The sequence below is a fragment of the Lottia gigantea genome (assembly GCF_000327385.1).
Source record: "Lottia gigantea unplaced genomic scaffold LOTGIsca_52, whole genome shotgun sequence".
In the NCBI taxonomy this organism is placed as follows: domain Eukaryota; kingdom Metazoa; phylum Mollusca; class Gastropoda; family Lottiidae; genus Lottia; species Lottia gigantea.
Window position 1 is genome coordinate 1,772,526 of NW_008709781.1, and position 20,287 is coordinate 1,792,812.

Below are 20,287 nucleotides of genomic sequence, written 5' to 3' on the forward strand. Positions count from 1 at the left end.
TGGAGAATTTGTAAGGGAAAATAATTCAACCCTTCCGCACGAAAATGCAATATGCCTCGAATGTGACTGATAATATATATCACAGGAGTAAGACTAACCTACAGTTGTATTATCTACGCAACATTACAAAGAATTATAATTTTCAAAATGGCGTCTTTCACTTCCTTAACAAAGTACCTTTCTCATTCTCAACCCAGACCAAGAATCCTCGTAAATTAGCTAGTGTGTAGGCTGAAAATATGCTGATTTAAATCACGAAAACGTCTTCTCAAAATTTAAAAAAAAAAAGAACCAAAATACTGTAAACCTAAATGTTTTAGTACACAAGATAAAAAAAAAAGAACAATACCTCTGAAATAATTTCGACAAAAGCTCTTTTCGTTAATAAATTAACTTAACTGCCAACAGTGCGGCGATCCGTGGTATTTATACAGTGAATGACGTCATCAATAGCACGTGATATCATTTCTATTATCCAGTCACTTATTGATGTTTTCCTGAAACCCTATTTAAATAGATCAGTGTTATGAAACAAGGAAATTTTCGGTCGTGATAATCTAGACAAAAATAGTTCAAAGATCATTAATGTATTTTTAGAAATTACGCTTGTTGTGAAGTCATGGTTATTGATTGACATAAGAAATACTTAGATATCAGCTATGAGCTGACGACTACGCCGTAGTCATGGAAAAACTAATTAGCACTATTTTAATTAATTGCCTATTCTTGGAAAAACAATCGAAACGATATAAGCTAGAGGCCCTTAAATATCTACTGCCTAATCTTCTTTTGTTTTTGGACTTTTAAGAGAAATATTGTTTCGTGGCTTATATAATATACGTAAATAATGATAGCAAATGGAAACTCGCTAATGAATCGACCAACCTAACACAAAACCTTATAGTTGAATATCACCTACAAAAATTAATATTATCGTTTAGGCCTTATATTTATAAAACCTTATATCAAAACTACGTCTGAAAATTTATGACCGTATGTTTAGAATAGACCCACGCTTTATACCAATGAATAGGGCCTAGATTTATATTTACTTTATACCTACTTGCTATTATACATGTATATTGACGTGCAGCTTCGCCTGTGTATTTGAAACAATTGTAAATAATTTTGTACACAGATACGGTCGAAACAGACTAACATATTAAGCTTTATTCTTGTCTCTGGATTGACTACTTTGTATTGGAGAATCGTATTATATATTATGTAATTTGTATCTATAGAAATAAATATTGTTTAAACTATATCAAAAGTTTAGATTTAGGCATTCCCTAAATCTGGGCTATTTGTAGTTAGCAAACTTTATAATAGTATATTGGAAATTTATAAATCTGAAAGGAAAGACAAGTCAAAAGTATAAGACATCGTCAATTAGGTCCTTTTCTAGGACAGTGGCCAGGAATGAATTGGTTGTGGGGCTCAGATTTTGTTCTCAGAAAAATTAAAGCATTAAAGGCCCAGAGAACTCATTTCTGACAATTTTGAGGTGCCAAAAATGTACCAAAATCTAATTTTTTTGATTTTGTACAAAGACACTGTATTTTTTTTTTATCTTTTATTATTTAAGGTATATGATAGAACGTACTGTAAATAAATTATTTGTAGTCTGAAGCCAAAGTTATTTTCTACTTCCGGTTAGATCTTGAACGTTCAAGACTACTTCCAGCGAATGAAAAGTCACCACGTTGTTTGGGAAGCTTCTCCGGTATAGTTTTAGGGTTTTGTGTGAATAATTGGTGAAATCGATAAGTGCATACATGACAGATTACTGAAAACTGAACAATACACAAGGTAAATAAATTTGAAATTATGATAGTAATCAAAAGAACTCAAAATTCCCTGGAAAAATTATCTTTATTACTAATTAGGTACCGGTAATAGTATTGTATTACTCGCCACTCGGATATTCCTGTCTCTCTGACTGAGTCTGCTAAGGCTAAAGCGTGAAGACCAGTTCCAGTGCTAGTTAAAGTTGTTATAAGGGAAGAATTTTTTGATTTGTGCGTTTGTCAGCGATTGGGAAATAGTCTGCATTCAGGGTCATAATTGTTTTCACTGTATCCTCCTAAATGTAGGAAATATCCATCCTAGTGTACTAGAGTAGGAAGATAGACAGGACCATCTCTGTCTCATATAGTCTATTCCAGCCTCAGATAGCTATTTGAACATGTCGATCGTATAAAGGTTCCCTTCATAAACCCATATCGACTACGAAACCATGACCCTCTCCGTTCTATCTCTGTGGATACAGAATCCTTCAATTGCTTGTTTCTACCCTCAGTTGTTAGACAATGGAATCTTCTCCCAATCGAAATCTGACAATCACCAAATCTTTCTAATTTCAAGTGTGAACTCACCAAAAATCTGAACATTTGTCACACTTCCTCAATCCCATTCCACTATTACCTTGGCGTCCGCAAAAATCAAATAACGCACTGCAAACTTCGTAATTCGAAAAGTCCCTTAAACGCACATAGATTCTTGATGCACATCTCCGATAACCCATCCTGTTCGTGTGGTCACCACTATGAAGATTCAGAACATTTCCTCCTATATTGCTCGAATTTCATAGACCCTAGACAAATTACTACCAGACTTCCCCCTCCCTGTTTTCAGGACATTAGAACTCTTCTTTATGGAAACACACATGTTAGTAAAGATGAAAACGAATTAATAGTTAATACAGTCCACAAATTCTTTAATCTTACTAAACGTTTTGACTAATCAAAGTTATTTTACCTTATAAAACATGATATGCACCCCAAACCCCAAACCTTATCGATAACTGAACTTCTCCTTTTTTTTTCTCTTTTTTTTACATATATCTTTGTATATTTATTTATCTTGCCTCGTTACTGTTATACTTTTTATATATTATATTTGTAACTGTGAATACAGGCGAAGCAGATTAACATAAGCTACCAGCTTGTTTCTGTATCGTCATTTCATATCGTTCTATAATTTGTATTGCACTGCTAAATGAAATAAATATTGTTTAAATCAAAGAGAGAAAATATAGGCACTGTTTAATGGGGATTTTCCTCTGTGGGTTTTGAACCCATTTAGATCAGTCGTACCATCATTTTTTCCCTACACCATTTATGTCACGTCTGCAGTTCCATCAAAGGTTTTTTTTTAACGAAACGATTTTGCATCAGCAATTTAGAACTGTGTAAGATGTCCTAGGTCACAGAGACATGTGATACTAACAAAACGGAAGTTAGGATTATGCCCAGCACTAATGTACAGTCATTGTAAAAGTACTTTGATAAAAAAACGCATCTTTAAGAGTGTGGAAAATCTCCATTTAACAAGACCTTTGTCTTCTGACTCTACTCCAGCCGACAATTGTCAAAATATCCACCAGAGGCTGAAATAGATGAAGTTACTGAAGTTACTGTACTGGTAACCTAGAAAAAACCTGTAATTTCTCTAATGTTGGCCCTTAGGTTTGATTAATGGCAAAATACCAATTGTCTCATATCTTAGATCTCCTTCTTAGAAGTAGCTTTTAAGTGACAATTAAACATGCTTTGTTTAGTGCAATTGCAAGAAGAATATACATTTGAATTAAAAAGGGAATGAAGCAAATCAATGCTATCAATGCTATCAGTGTCGCTGATTACTCACAAACACTTTAGAATTGTGTTTAAAGACGGTGCACTTTTCCAGATTGAATTATAAAAGCGATATTACTATGTAATTTAAGAGACAAAGGGCCTTAGTTGCAGATATATATGTACCTATGTTATTTCAGATGAAAATTTGGAAGAGACTACTGCTACTGGGTCTTTTAGGGTCTATATTAACTACATTAGTCCAATGTGAAACTGATGGTGCTGCTGATGATGAAGATGATGATGGTGTTGTAGAAGTTGAAGAAGATGATTATGAAGTTCCTAAAAGAGAGAAGGTATGCATTCTATTTATTGGCTGTCCTAAGTTATATGTCTGATATCCATTGATCCTAGCTACTAGCTTAGTTATTTCCTCTTGTCCTATACCAGCTGACACATGCTGTGGTGATTCTTAGAAAGTTTCTCTTATTTCCCAAATTCTTCTTGAATTCAATCTTGAAAAGTCTACATGCCAAATACAATGGCTATTAGATATGTCCTCAAGATAGACTGTTTCTAGAATATTTCTAGATTGTGTTTTTATCAAATAATTTCATTTGATTTCAGCCTGTTTATAAAAAACCAACAATAAAAGGGAATTCGTTTTTTTCTGAGCCATTTCATACTAAAGATGAATTTTCCAAAAGGTAAGACTGGAGTTATTTTGATATATTACCGACCAGTACCGTATGTTTGGTAATAAAATTCCTTAAACACTCATGCATTATAAGCTTTTTTCATTGAAATTTAGGAAAGACTGGGCAAGTCATATTCATTAGTACTTCACCTTCCTACCTACAAAATATAGAATTCTAAATGAAATCAGAAATTTAGATATATGATTCATAGAGAAGGAATGTCTCAATTCAGGTTTTACAGCAATTGTTTGCATGCATGAATAATATTTTTAGTTTAAAATGAATATATTAGTGAGAGAACAGAATTGTTCAAAGAACTTGGGTTTGTAATTTAGAGTATTGAGATATATATTGATGGTGTATATAATTTATTTTGTAGATGGGTTCAATCAGAAGCTAAGAAAGATAGTACTGATGAATCTATAGCTAAATATGATGGTAAGGCTTACTATTGTATAATTATTTAAACTATGTAAGGAAGTTAAATATTGCTATGTTGAAGAATTGTAGACTCAGGTTCTGTTTTAATTTTTCTTACATCTCAGTCTTATAGTCTTAATTTAGATTTTAAAGTATTATATACGTATTGTTCAAGTGAGTAGCATTTGCTAGTCTTGTTAATACCAATGGAAAATACCATTCGAACTGGATTTAAAGAGTGGAAAGAATGTTGTTGGAACATATTTACTCAAAGGCATCAACTATATAATGGATATTATAAGATCAGACAGTTGTAGGGATCTTAGATTTATTTTTATTCTTTGTAGTCATCATAGTCAAACCAATTGATTGAATATTCATTTTGAAAAGTGATTTGGGTCATGAGTTTATATTGTTACCTGTATATGTGGTAAAATCAAAGCAGAAACACTATTATATGACTACATGTATATATATTCCTGTAATAGATTTATAGGTTATTGTGTATGCATCCTTTCTCTACAAATATTTACACAATAAATTTTATTTTCTCTGTAACATGGTTATAATGACAAAATCAACATCTGTGTAGTCTGAGTACTTGAATATTAAACAATACATTTATATAGGCCAATGTTTATCATTCATCTACACTTCATTCATTCATTCATTCATTCATTCACAGTATGTGTTGATTATCAACTATAATTATATACCAGGGCTCCACTATACCATGTGTTGTCTACTATTGTTATATTGGTAATTGATAAATAATGTTCATTGTAAATAATAGATATTAACTAGAGGTGTATAGGTGTTAGATAAACAATAAGATTGTGATATTAACTGTTAATAGATTATGAAGGTTTAAATTAAACTGACATGTAGGTCAAGTTGACAATTAAAATAGTCTGTTAAAAAATCAATAAAATAAATTGTAGCTTTCTTTCTTGCAATCTAGATAAATTTACATTTTGCTTTAAAGTTCATGATCATTTTGGGGGTTTGATTCGGGTCTTGAATATATGTAAAGTCTTCAGAAGTAATAGAACTGTACGAAAATAGCTTAACTCCTACAAATATACTTCAAACTAGGAATTTCACTTTCTATCTATATATGTCTTTTCTATGAAAGTGGTTGAGTCTCAAGGAAAGACGAGTTATCATTTTAACTTTTAAACAGGATTAAATCTGGGCACACAAGGATTTGAAGGCCTAAATTTCAAGGGTGAGCTGTGAACACTATTACTGATTGGCCTAGCTAAAAAAAATTCTTGTTTCTAAGACTATAGTATGATTGGTTATTGTTAAACAGTTATAAGGAATTGTCTGTTCTGAAAATTGTAGATATTTTACAGACTAATAGTATTAAATATAATAATTTTGATATTCTTAGGTAAATGGTTAGTAGAGGAACCAAAAGAAAATCCTTTAGTTGGAGATTTGGGATTAGTTCTTAAGGTAAATATTATATAAATACAATAATCATAAGATTGACAAATAACATCTATTTGCAAATAGTCTAGATTGAAATAAATGCTAACTCCTCAGTGCCTTGGAGTTGATATCTCAGCTACTCACACATGCTTTGTAGAGATTTTTGTCAGATTTACTTACATTATGTTTCAGGCTTGGTAAATGGCTTGTTAAATTAGTTGTTATGCCTGAATTTCTTGTATAATAATATAGTGTATTAATTTGGCATCAATAAAATTTGTAATTTTTTATTTTGTAATTACTTTAATATTATGTTTATTCTTACAGTCTAAAGCCAAACATCATGCTATATCATCGAAGCTAGATAAACCTTTTGATTTCTCAGGAAAACCCTTTGTTATGCAGTAAGTCTTTGGCTTTATTTTTTGTCTTCTAAGTTTTCTTTAGAGTATTGGATGCTGCAGAAGCAGGGATCTAGTCATTCAGATGAGACAAAACAGCAACTGTAAGCTGTGTTCATGAGACCTTAAAAAAGGAGTTTGTCAATTTCAGGATGCTGCCATGACAATCATTGATGACTTGATAAAGTAGTACGTTTATGTTAAAAAAAACGGTTGTTATTTTAGAATTTAGAGTGTTTTAAATGTAACAAACTACTCTATATATTGTTACAAAAACTATCACTGTTTATTCTGTTTATTTCCAGATATGAAGTTAAATTCCAGAATGGTATGGAATGTGGTGGTGCCTATGTTAAATTATTGTCTCAAGGTGCGGAAAAGAATCTGGTAAGTTTCTGGAATTTGCTATTTAAACCCCTTACAATTGTTTTCACTCTTTAGATTTTCCTGAACCATACCAAGTTAAGTGTTAAAGATTTTAGAGTGGTAGACACTTGATACAATGTATTCATAATAAGGATGTTTCATCCATCAGGTAGACAGGCCATGCCCACTCTGAGCTTTGTAAGGACTTTATCAAGTGAAATCTAATTGTTCCATTATTTGAAATAATTTCAGAAAAAGTTTCATGATAAATCACCATATACTATTATGTTTGGTCCTGATAAGTGTGGTAATGATCATAAGGTATGTACACTAACATCTCTTTACATAATTCATCATTGTTCTTAGATTGATGTTCTCATTCTTATAGCTTAAACAGCTCAAACTCAAGTGTACAACAGAAATAGCTTGAGAAACAGCAAGAAAGTTTAGTGGATTAACTAATGCGTAATTATGTCTTTTTTTACTTCCCTTGAAACACAATTATCTTCAAGTGTAACATGGTGATTTTATCTTAGAAGGTTATTGCACCATAATCATAGAGCTATTTTATGCCAATTAAAATGTGACTATAATTGTTTTTTTTTCTCTTTTCAGCTACATTTTATCTTCAGACATAAAAACCCTAAAACAGGAGAAATAGAGGTAATATACTGTTATATCTTATATGTTATGTTAATGGAGTATTGATCATGTCTATGTGTTATAAAGCTATCTACTATCTCATTCACTGCTGTAAAAACATTCTTGATATTTTAATGAGATATATACATGTATTATACAGATTGAGCTATATTATTAAGATTTTCAACTCTATAAACAATGACTATGTTATGGCTATGTTATGATTTTCAACTCTATAAACAATGACTATGTTAAGATTTTCAACTCTATAAACAATGACTATGTTATTATTTTCAACTCTATAAACAATGACCATGGTATTATTTTCAGGAGAAACATGCTAAGAAACCCACCGCCAACATAGATAGTTATTTCTCTGATAAAAAAACTCATCTTTACTCTTTAGGTTAGTATCTTTCATTTTCTGTTCAATCTGAAAAAAAACTTTGTCCAAATGGGGGAAAGCAATAGAACACTTGTTTTCTGTCTGTCAGTAGCAAGCAATATTCGTTTTCTTGGTTCCCTTTAAAAAAAAAAACAATTTTTTCTGATGTTTGTATTGGTGTTTCAGTCTTAGCTTATTGTTGGCCTTTCAAAATATCATTTACTTTCCAGAGTTCAAGTGGCCCTCTTCTTTCACATTTTAACATTATAGTTCTGAAACACATGTCTTATAATAATAATGAATGTGAGTGAAGTTATAATTTGACCTATATACATTCTTTGTATATTTCAGTTATCAAACCAGATAATACATTTGAAGTTAAAATTGATGGTTCAGTTGTAAATAAAGGTAGTTTATTAGAAGATGTCAGGTAATTTATGTTGATTTATGTTAATTTCTTCATCCTCAGGAATCTGATAGCTTAATTTATTCATCCTCAGGAATCTGATAGCCAGTTAACTAGTGATAATTAATTCAAAATCATATACTTAATATTCATTTATTCATAGATATTTTATTCATTCATATTCCACTCCTCAGTCATACATGTATTCTACATCAGTTTGTAGCCCATTAATACACCAACTAATTGGTTATAAGCAAGAGAGGTTACATAGATCTCCAATCCTTCTCATTTTTTATGTGAATAAAAATTGTTCAAAACAAGAAGTCATAATTCAATATCTATTTGAATTCCTGTATGATATATTCTAAATATCTATTTGCTGTTTAGCTGTAATTTTAATTTTTAAGTCCACCTGTGAATCCACCTAAAGAAATAGAAGATCCAAATGATAAGAAACCACAAGATTGGGATGAACGAGAAAAGTAAGTATTGAATTGAATAAACAGTAAGACTGATTAGCACTAAATCTTGATACTTTATTTATTTGAATAAAAAACATCATATGAATACAGATAATTGATCGTTGAAATCTGTATTTTTGTCACTATTATTTACTGCACTTCGTAATGGTTTTTTATGACATTCTATATTGAAATCTTGTATTGAAAATTTTAAAATATTTTGTATTATTTGTATTGTAGAATTGCTGATCCTGATGCCTCAAAACCTGATGATTGGTAAGTAATATAGATATAATATATATAATATGTAATATATAATATAATATAGTAATATGTAAAGATATGAAATCCTAGTCAGAGTGTCATTGTAAAATATAGTACATACTGAAATGTTCAAATCAGCTTGACGTCTGTTTGATAAATGAAAGATGTGTTATTATTATAGGGATGAGACTGAACCTGAAACTCTAGTAGATGAAGATGCTGAGAAACCAGAAGGATGGTTAGATGATGAACCTAAATTAATACCTGATCCTACAGCTGTTAAACCTGATGATTGGTGGGTATATCTTTTATAACTTGATAATCCTAGTTATATTTATCTAGTACAATATAAGTATATTATTTGTCTTTAATGATCCTTCAAACAGTACATCATATCAAACCATAAATAAAGTACCATCTGTAATTTGATTTCATAGTTTGGATTTTAAATTTTACTTACATGTATCAAAGTTCTTAAAGTTTAATGGTTTGAAGCCCTATAAAAGGGTCAGCCTTTGTCTCATGATCTGAACATATATGACATTTACAGACATTTTCATGTTCTATTTCTGAAATTTGAAAAATTACCTTTATTTTCCAGGGATGATGAAATGGATGGTGAATGGGAAGCTCCATTGATAGGTAGATAAGATTACCCTTTATCTTTGGAATTAGATAAGAAAATTGAAATAGTTAAAGACTCATATAAAATATCTTTTCATCTACATCTAGTGCATTGATGTTTTTTGTAAATAAGGTAGTATGGGTGTAGCAAATGATATAGTGTGTTCAAGAGATGTGTATTTTAATTTGCACCAAAAGAAGTATAAAATTTCTGGCCTAGTTCCCTAATAAATTGTTATTTATAATTTCAGACAATGACAAATGTACCTCAGCACCAGGATGTGGACCCTGGAAAGCACCTGTTATTAAAAATCCTAAATATAAAGGAAAATGGTTTGCTCCAATGATTGATAATCCAAGTTATCAGGTAATTGTTGGATTTTTCAATGTATCTATTGGTAGGTTTTATTAGTGTACAATATTTCCTGACCTCATCATTTATTTTTCAGGGTATCTGGAAGCCAAAAATGATCACCAATCCTAATTATTTTGAAGATATTAATCCTTATCAAATGACTCCCATTGTAAGTAAATGATATCTTTTTTAGCATTTAACATGTTTAAATAAAGTCCAATTTGTTTGCGCAAAACCATGATATACTTTCAACCAATTCAATTCACCATGTAAAGTGTTCTTTTATTAAGTACAGACTGAAATACTTTATTAATAATGCCATAAGCTCCAACTTAATTTCGGAATGGAAGATATGGAATGAATGAAGTATCCAACAGAAAATATAAAAGATCTATAGAAATATTGCAATGAGAATGTATAAATTTATCTAGAGAATGATGTTAAACGTTGATTAAATATTTCAGTCAGCTCTAGGTCTAGAGTTATGGTCTATGACAGATGATATAGTATTTGATAATTTCCTGATCACTGATGATTTAGATGTAGCCCAAACCTGGTCTCAATCTTCCTGGGTTATTAAAAATATGGAAGAAAAAGCTTCATCCGGTGGTTTGGTAAGTTTTAAGCTATATATTTCCTAAAATAAAGATCTCCTGGATGCTAGTCCCCCCTTCAAAATGATAATTAACAATACGATGATTCCATTTGATTTGGGAAATTACCACTTTCTCTCCAAAATTCTATTTGATTCCCAGATAAACATCTTTATATATTTGAATATAGATCTGTTAATATCTTAAACCCTGGTAAGAAACAATTTAAACATGTCCTTGTACAGAAACCTCATAAATCCTAAAGGCATTAATTCATATAATTTGCTTCAAATTTGTAATTAGATACTTTATGATGCACATATATCATTCTATAAATATGTCTTTGATGTTTTACAATCTTTTCATATCTTAACAAAACTGATGAAATTTTGGCCTTGTTTTCAGAGTTCTATATATAACTCCATCATGGATATAACTAAAGATAGGCCCTGGCTCTGGGCTGTATTTTTAGTTGTTATAGCCCTACCTATAGTACTTATATTAGCTTATTGTTGTTCCAATTCCAACAAGGTAGGACTGAATACACTTCGAAAGATGTTTCAACGATTTCTTTTTCTCAATAAAGATGAAATTTTGTTACATGATATCAAATGTTTTCTGGGTGCGTTCTTTAAAATTATTATATTCTTAACTTAGAATGACATGAACAAAATTATAGTTAAAATGATATTTATAGTATAATTGAATTATGTTACAAGAGAATAGTCATAGTAGTAGAGGAAAAGAAATTGTTGACATCTATTTAGCATGAAGTTATTTTGAATGTTTAGATGTTTTTGTTTATTTTTCACTAATATAGGGTATTTGGCATTCCCTACGTTCATCAGCTGATGAAAGACCATGGCTATGGGGAGTATATGTAGTTGTTTTATTGTTACCAATTGTTTTACTTTCAATTTGTTTCTGTCCTAAATCTGGACCAATAAAGGTATTTTATAGTTTAATATATTTTAGTTTCACTTTATTTGATGTGTTTAACACTTGACACTGTATGATTATTTTTAGCATGAAATTTGTATTTTTGCCTTGAAATTTGTATTTTTGCCTTGAAATTTTTCAATTATAAAATTGTTTTGAAACTTTTCACAAATTCCTATGGTTACATTTACTTATAAGAGGAAAACAAGTTTCATTTTCTTCAAATCATTTGAGTTTTCTGGCTGTGATATTTTTTATCCTATTTTCATACCACCTTAAAATATCTTGTCTATGATATCACAGTAATGATTTATATGGTAGAGTCAGTTTTTGTGGAATGTGTTAAGGCAAATTTGTAACAATGCTGACTGATATATAAGTAAGTTATTTTTTATCTATTAATGCCCAGTCTGAAGATATAGATGCTAGAAAGAAGAAGACTGATGAAGCTTCACCTGATGATAAACCAGAAGAAGAGAAAGAAGAAAATAACTCTAATATAGGACCTAGTGGAGATTCAGCTTCTCCTAAAAAATCTAAAAAATCAGATCTCGAAACTAATAAAGTAAGTCCTAAACAGTTCTTAATGTTGGTAGAGCATTTCATATGTCATATGTGGCAACATTCAAGATAAATACCAGCAGTCCACCTTATTTCAGGTACAATAAATTATAATTGATAGTTTATATTGAGTTCATTAATACTTATAATAAATGAAAATAAAGTGGATTGCTTGTGAATTTTGTCAATTGTATCTGTATATGTAAAAAAAAAATGAATGAATGACCTAGTGTAGTAAACTAGAACTGAATGTTGAAAAATGTTATTTTTGTTGATGACACCTCTGTATATTTTGACAAATGAATATTTCTGTATACCAGGATGATGAAGAAGAAGAAGAAGGTGATGAGGGCGATGCTGAAGAAGATGAAGATGAAGTCCCAGAAAAAGAATCACCTCGGTAAGTCTCGAAAACATCAACTGTTGTATGGATAGTAAAGATACATCAATAACAAGTCTTTGCCTCCCTGCTGTAAAATCCAATCAAATCATGAAAGGTGCCTATTGCTGTCAAGGTATAAGACACATTGCATGTGAAGATGGTCTTTAAGGTCACTATATCCAATAGAATATTTGTAGATAACATTGATGATAAATGTTATGAATAAAATAATGGACTGTATATTTTTTATTGCAGCCAGAGAAAAAGACGAGCTCGTAAAGATTAAATGATATAATGAATGTGTCAGTATTTTATTGTGAGAGTTGTGAATGATATTCAACTTTATGAATGAAGGGGAGATGACTCTAATTTGTATATCTTGTTATCATCATGTTGCAAATCTCATTTTAAACTCCAGTTGTCATCTTACTACCATAATCACCTTGTCTCCAGTATCAAAACCATGTAATGTAAGGGTAATTGAAGAGATAAATTCTAAAAAAAATAAAAATAATATCTGTCCAAGTTTTTCCACCTTACATAGCTCAAGTCTATTTTGATAGATTTTAGAATTGTCTAGATTTACAATTGTTGAAACTTTTCATTTGTTACAAGCAATAATGTAAGTTTTTCAATGTTTTGTTTTTAATTTTAAATGGTTAAAAGTTCATATTTGTCTTTTTTACTGTTTTATACTTAGCTCGTGTAATTATATTTTTGTTGTGAATTGAATGTATTATATTAAAAGAGTTGAATGGCTTGAAACTGATAAAAATCAAGTTGTACAATCAAATGTAGACCTCAAGTGTTTATATAATGAAATTGTTGAATGTCTTTTATTGAAAATACTGGCCAATATATTGAGCAAAGAATGAATATATAATATAGTGGTGTACTAATGTTAGTGTAGTTAGTAGTAGCAGTAAGAGCTAATGTTTAAAAGTGTATTATTCAAAATTCAAATCAAGTTATTTTCTAACCTAGTAGAGATATTTGTGCCTATCTTGGAACAATATAAACCATAATTAATAGTATGTTTTATTTCTAATTAGTTCTAAATTTTAATCATTTGAACACAGAATGTGTCTATTATCTTTAATTGCTAATCAAAAGTATACAAAATGATGCCCCTCCTTTTAGTAATGAATTGTGAAAAAGTCACAGAAGTAATATTTTAACTGTGTATTAGTAGGATTAGTAACATTGTAGAATTTAGAAGCCTCAAATGAAATTATGCATAAGATGTAATTATTGATTATTTAAAAACTCTGTTTCTTCAACTGCAAATTGTATTTCTATTTAAAGATGTCATTTCGTTTCATGAATGAATTAATGATATATGTTTTTGTCTTAAATCATAATTAAAAGTTGATTAAAAATTCTTTTGTTGTTACTTCTTGCTTGAGTCTCATTCTTGTACTTAAACTGCAATAGCCCATTAACCTGGTTATTATATTGATGCCATTGAACTGGTATTTGTTTAAACAACAATGATCTAGCTATTAGTTCAGTACCATGAGGTGGTATTTGTTTAAACTGCAATGACCTAGCTATTAGTTCAGTACCATGAGGTGGTATTTGTGTAAACAACAATGACCTAGCTATTAGTTCAGTACCATGATGTGGTATTTGTTTAAACAACAATGATCTAGCTATTAGTTCAGTACCATGATGTGGTATTTGTTTAAACAACAATGATCTAGCTATTAGTTCAGTACCATAAGGTGGTATTTGTTTAAACAACAATGATCTAGCTATTAGTTCAGTACCATGAGGTGGTATTTGTTTAAACTGCAATGACCTAGCTATTAGTTCACTACCATAAGGTGGTATTTGTTTAAACAACAATGATCTAGCTATTAGTTCAGTACCATGATGTGGTATGAGTTTCAACTACAATAACCTAACTATTAGTTCAGTACCATGAGGTGGTGGTAGTTGGAACTACAATAACCTAGCTATTAATACAGTACCATGAGGTGGTATGAGTTTGAACTACAATAACCTTGCTATTAGTCCAGTACGATGAGGCGGACCTAGCTATTAGTTCAGCACCATGAGGTGGTATTAATTTGAACTACAATGACCTAGCTATTAGTTCAGTACCATGAGGTGGTGTTAGTTTGCTCTACAATGACCTAGCTATTAGTTCAGTACCATGAGGTGGTATGAGTTTGAACTACAATGACATAGCTATTAGTGCAGTACCATGAGGTGATATTAGTTTGAACTACAATGACCTAGCTATTGGTTCAGTACCATGGGGTAGTATTAGTTTGGACTACAATAACCTAGCTATTGATTCAGTACCATTAGGTGGTATTAGTTTGAACTACATTGACCTAGCTATTAGTTCAGTACCATGAGGTGGTATGAGTTTGAACTACAACGACCTAGCTATTAGTTCATTACCATGAGGTGGTATGAGTTTGATCTACAATAACCTAGCTATTACTTCAGTACCATGAGGTGGTGTTAGTTTGAACTACAATGACCTAGCTATTAGTTCATTGCCATGAGGTGGTATTAGTTTAAACTACAATAACAGAGCTATTAGTTCAGTACCATGAGGTGGTGTTAGTTTGAACTACAATGGCCAAGCTATTAGTTCAGAACCATGAGGTGGTGTTAGTTTGAACTACAATAACCTAGCTATTAGTTCAGTACCATGAAGTGGTATTAGTTTGAAGTATAATGACCTAGCTATTAGTTCAGCACCATGCGGTGGTATTAGTTTGAACTACAATGACCTAGCTATTAGTTCAGTAGCATGAGGTGATATTATTTTGAACTACAATGACCTAGCTATTAGTTCAGTACCATGAAGTGGTATTAGTTTGAAGTATAATGACCTAGCTTTTAGTTCAGCACCATGCAGTGGTATTAGTTTGAACTACAATGACCTAGCTATTAGTTCAGTACCATGCGGTGGTGTTAGTTTGAACTACAATGACCTAGCTATTAGTTCAGTACCATGAAGTGGTATTAGTTTGAAGTATAATGACCTAGCTATTAGTTCAGCACGATGAGGTGGTATGAGTTTGAACTACAATGACATAGCTATTAGTTCAGTACCATGAGGTGATATTAGTTTGAACTACAATGACCTAGCTATTAGTTCAGTACCATAAGGTGGTATTAGTTTGAAGTATAATGACCTAGCTATTAGTTCAGCACGATGAGGTGGTATGAGTTTGAACTACAATGACATAGCTATTAGTTCAGTACCATGAGGTGATATTAGTTTGAACTACAATGACCTAGCTATTAGTTCAGTACCATAAGGTGGTATGAGTTTGAACTACAATGACCTAGCTATTAGTTCAGTACCATGAGGTGGTATTAGTTTGAATTACAATAACCTAGCTATTGATTCAGTACCATGAGGAGGTATTAGTTTGAACTACATTGACCTAGCCATTAGTTCATTACCATGAGGTGGTATTAGTTTGAACTACAATAACCTAGCTATTAGTTTAATACCATGAGATGGTATTAGTTTGAACTACAATAACCTAGCTATTAGTTCAGTACCATGAGTTGGCATGAGTTTGATCCACAATGACCTAGGTATTAGTTCAGTACCATGAGATGGTATGAGTTTGATCTACAATAACTTAGCTATTAGTTCAGTACCATCAGGTGGTATTAGTTTGAACTACAATTACCTAGCCATTAGTTCAGTACCATGAGGTGGTATTAGTTTAATCTACAATGACCTAGCTATTAGTTCAGTACCATGAGATGGTATGAGTTTGAACTACAATGACCTAGCTATTAGTTCAGTACCATGAGGTGGTATGAGTTTGAACTACAATGACCTAGCTATTAGTTCAGTACCATGAGGTGGTATGAGTTTGATCTACAATAACCTAGCTATTAGTTCAGTACCATGAGGTGGTGTTAGTTTAACTACAATGACCTAGCTATTAGTTCATTACCATGAGGAGGTATTAGTTTGAACTACAATAACCTAGCTATTAATTCAGTACCATGAGGTGGTGTTAGTTTGAACTACAATGGCCAAGCTATTAGTTCAGAACCATGAGATGGTGTTAGTTTGAACTACAATGACCTAGCTATTAGTTCAGTACCATGAAGTGGTATTAGTTTGAAGTATAATGACCTAGCTATTAGTTCAGCACCATGCGGTGGTATTAATTTGAACTACAATGACCTAGCTATTAGTTCAGTACCATGAGGTGGTATGAGTTTGATCTACAATGACCTAGCTATTAGTTCAGTACCATGAGGTGATATTAGTTTGAACTACAATGACCTAGCTATTAGTTCAGTACCATAAGGTGGTATGAGTTTGAACTACATTGACCTAGCTAGTAGTTCAGTACCATGAGGTGGTATTAGTTTGAACTACAACGACCTAGCTATTAGTTCATTACCATGAGGTGGTATTAGTTTGAACTACAATAACCTAGCTATTAGTTCAGTACCATGAGGTAGTATTAGTTTGAACTACAATAACCTAGCTATTGATTCAGTACAATGATGTGGTATTAGTTTAAACTACATTGACCTAGCTAGTAGTTCAGTACCATGAGGTGGTATTAGTTTGAACTACAACGACCTAGCTATTAGTTCATTACCATGAGGTGGTATTAGTTTGAACTACAATAACCTAGCTATTAGTTCAGTACCATGAGGTGGTGTTAGTTTGAACTACAATGAGCTAGCTATTAGTTCATTACCATGAGGTGGTATTAGTTTGAACTACAATAAACTAGCTATCAGTTCAGTACCATTAGGTGGTGTAAGTTTGAACTACAATGGCCAAGCTATTAGTTCAGAACCATGAGGTGGTGTTAGTTTGAAATACAATGACCTAGCTATTAGTTCAGTACCATGAAATGGTATTAGTTTGAAGTATAATGACCTAGCTATTAGTTCAGCACCATGCGGTGGTATTAGTTTGAACTACAATGACCTAGCTATTAGTTCAGTACCATGAGGTGGTATTAGTTTGAACTACAATAACCTAGCTATTAGTTCAGTGCCATGAGGTGGTATAAGTGTAACCTACAATAACCTAGCTATTAGTTCAGTGCCATGAGGTGGTATAAGTGTAACCCACAATAACCTAGCTATTAGTTCAGTGCCATGAGGTGGTATAAGTGTAACCTACAATAACCTAGCTATTAGTTCAGTACCATGAGGTGGTATTAGTTTGAACTACAATGACGTAGCTATTAGTTCAGTACCATGAGGTGGTATTAGTTTGATCTACAGTGACCTAGCTATTAGTTCAGTACCATGAGATGGTATGAGTTTGAACTACAATAACCTAGCTATTAGTTCAGTGCCATGAGGTGGTATAAGTGTAACCTACAATAACCTAGCTATTAGTTCAGTACCATGAGGTGGTATGAGTTTGAACTACAATAACCTAGCTATTAGTTCAGTACCATGAGGTGGTATGAGTTTGAACTACAATGACCTATTAGTTCCCTTGCCTTGATACTGGTTTGATTAGAAAGAGCCTCTGTAAAATTCATTAGCTGCAGTTTTTAAAAATATAAAAAATTCTCTAGATATGGTAGGACCACCGACTTTGAAAATAACCCAAAAATTTTTGTAAATGTGTTTATTAGAAGAGTGAATCATCTACAGCAAATAAAGTCACAAATTGAAATAAATGACTAAAAAAATGACTTAATTTAGGTGTCTAGGACAGGTGTCAACAAGGTGTTCAGCCAATGGAATGGCATATAAACATAATAATTGACCAATCACAAAGCTAAAGGTACAAAAAGATATCACATGATCATCACAACACAACCTGATTGGTCAATCACTTAAAAATGGAATGTTGAGAGCCCTTTTGATGGTAGCATTGAGCCAATGGTTGATCCATACCTCTCTTAAAATCATGCTGTAGATTTATTTCCAATTGATATTAAGCTCTAGATCTGCCACAGACTTCAAATCTATTGAACTATAACAAAACTGTTTTAAATCCAAAAGTATTTCAATCACAATTTGACAAAATCTATTCAAGGGCATGAATTCATAATAATTTTGAAAATCAATTTAAAAATGCAAGAACTAACCAAAACTTAAAATTGTGGAGAAATGCATAAATCAAATATATAAATTACTAGATAATATGTTCTTGTGTTAACACTGGATAAATATTTTTACTATTATTATTTAAATCGTAACACTGAACACATATTATATATATATATAACGTTACAACACTATAAAAGCTTGAAAAATAAAAAAGGAAATATTGTATCGCCTTCGGCATCGATTAAAAAATATCAATGTTAATCCTGTCAATGAGAATTGATTATTTATAAAAAAAATACCAAAGTTACGAGTCATTAACAGAATTTCAAAAAGCTGAATTTCATATACTGAAAATTTAGTAAAACATTGACACAAATTCACCAAAATACCTGAAAAGTCTTGACTCTAAGATAATAATAAATTGTTGACTAACTACTGATATATTAAGATAAATAGAAACCACTGAGTATACAATATAAATCAACATATAATATCTACCATTAAAAACAATGTGCACATTATTACAGATCCAATCTAAAAGTGATAATGTACAATGAATGGTGGGAGAAGTCGCAGTGGTAACCTAGTTGTGTCTCGTGTTCTAGTCCAAATTTCCAAAATTAACTTAATGATCAGATAAATCATTGTAAGTTTAGAGTTATTGAAATTTGACCCAGAAAACTTAAACCCAGGTGCCAGTATGGAAACAGTTTCAAACAATGTTATCATTCATTTCCTTCACATCATTCCTGTTAAAATCTGCTTCCATTCTAGCACCCTGTTCGGACATCTTAAGGTGAATCTTCGCTGTAATGAAATCTTTCCTTTGATCTATTCTGTACCACTGAAGGTATTAAGTTTCTATCAGGTTTAACTTGCAAAATTGAGACTTCTATCAGACTGTCCACTACCATTTGAATTCTTATTAAAGAAACACTACGACTTCGTTGGAAATTAAAAGATAAAAATGACTTGTTTTAAAAATTGAGTACCGTAATATTTGGTTAAAATATACTTAACAAGCAATAATGTTGATCATACATTTAAAAATAACATATATACAAGAAATTGATGGATAATTTGAAGTCTTATTATGTATATCCAATTAAACCAAAATTTATATTAAAAGAAACTCTTTTTTTGATAATTATAGGCTATAGCATACAGATAATTTCATTCAATTTTCAATACATTTAGAAAATTAGCTACATCGACATCTTTCAAAAGCTTGTGTATAACTGAATTGTTACGACCCAAATTTGAAGTAAGTGAATTTTAAGTGAAGCATTTATGTTCCAAATTCTATGTAGCTATTTCAAAATATCTATATGTTGGATTTTCATAGCCATTCATCTGCATATTGGCTACGTGTCGTTCCTCTGGTGAGGCGGCTGGATCTACCTCTACGTAACCATGGGTTACAGATGATCGTGATGTTCTACGTCTCAACATGACTATAGCAACAACAATGATAACAAAAATAGACACACTACCAATAGCGATACCGAATGTACTACCAACTTTATTGGAGGCTACAGCAGACACAACATTTACATCCTGAAATAGACGAAATTTAACAGATGAAATATTTGTTTCCTGAACACTAATAAATGAGCACATTCAGATGTTAATACAGCAAAACCATAACCAAAACATTTGATTTGTTATTATAACATTATCTACCTTTATATTATAATAGTTAGACATAGTTAGGGTATTAAACAATAAATACCACCATCTCATATGCATAA

General features: G+C 31.4%; 2 protein-coding genes across 2 annotated transcripts in view; one reads left to right on the top strand and one right to left on the bottom strand.

Moving 5' to 3' along the window:
- Window positions 1-1,689: 1,689 nt before the first annotated feature.
- On the top strand, window positions 1,690-12,200 carry LOTGIDRAFT_219285 (hypothetical protein; the record flags this gene model as incomplete). The annotated part of the gene is made up of 20 exons (XM_009062666.1): window positions 1,690-1,809; window positions 3,776-3,931; window positions 4,203-4,282; window positions 4,653-4,711; window positions 6,090-6,154; window positions 6,458-6,534; window positions 6,837-6,918; window positions 7,150-7,218; window positions 7,513-7,560; window positions 7,870-7,945; window positions 8,276-8,354; window positions 8,738-8,812; window positions 9,032-9,067; window positions 9,237-9,350; window positions 9,657-9,697; window positions 9,931-10,046; window positions 10,129-10,203; window positions 10,499-10,648; window positions 11,033-11,158; window positions 11,976-12,200. Exons 2-20 carry the CDS (start codon window positions 3,776-3,778, stop codon window positions 12,198-12,200), a joined length of 1,749 nt encoding a protein of 582 aa, XP_009060914.1. The 5' UTR covers window positions 1,690-1,809.
- Window positions 12,201-18,091: 5,891 nt separating this feature from the next.
- Window positions 18,092-20,287, bottom strand: part of LOTGIDRAFT_204381 (hypothetical protein) — a 34,497-nt gene continuing 32,301 nt past the window's right edge. Inside the window, exon 11 of the mRNA XM_009062667.1 lies at window positions 18,092-20,093. Coding sequence (XP_009060915.1) covers window positions 19,839-20,093 — 255 coding nt within the window. The 3' untranslated portion in view covers window positions 18,092-19,838. The remainder of the gene's footprint in view (window positions 20,094-20,287) is intronic.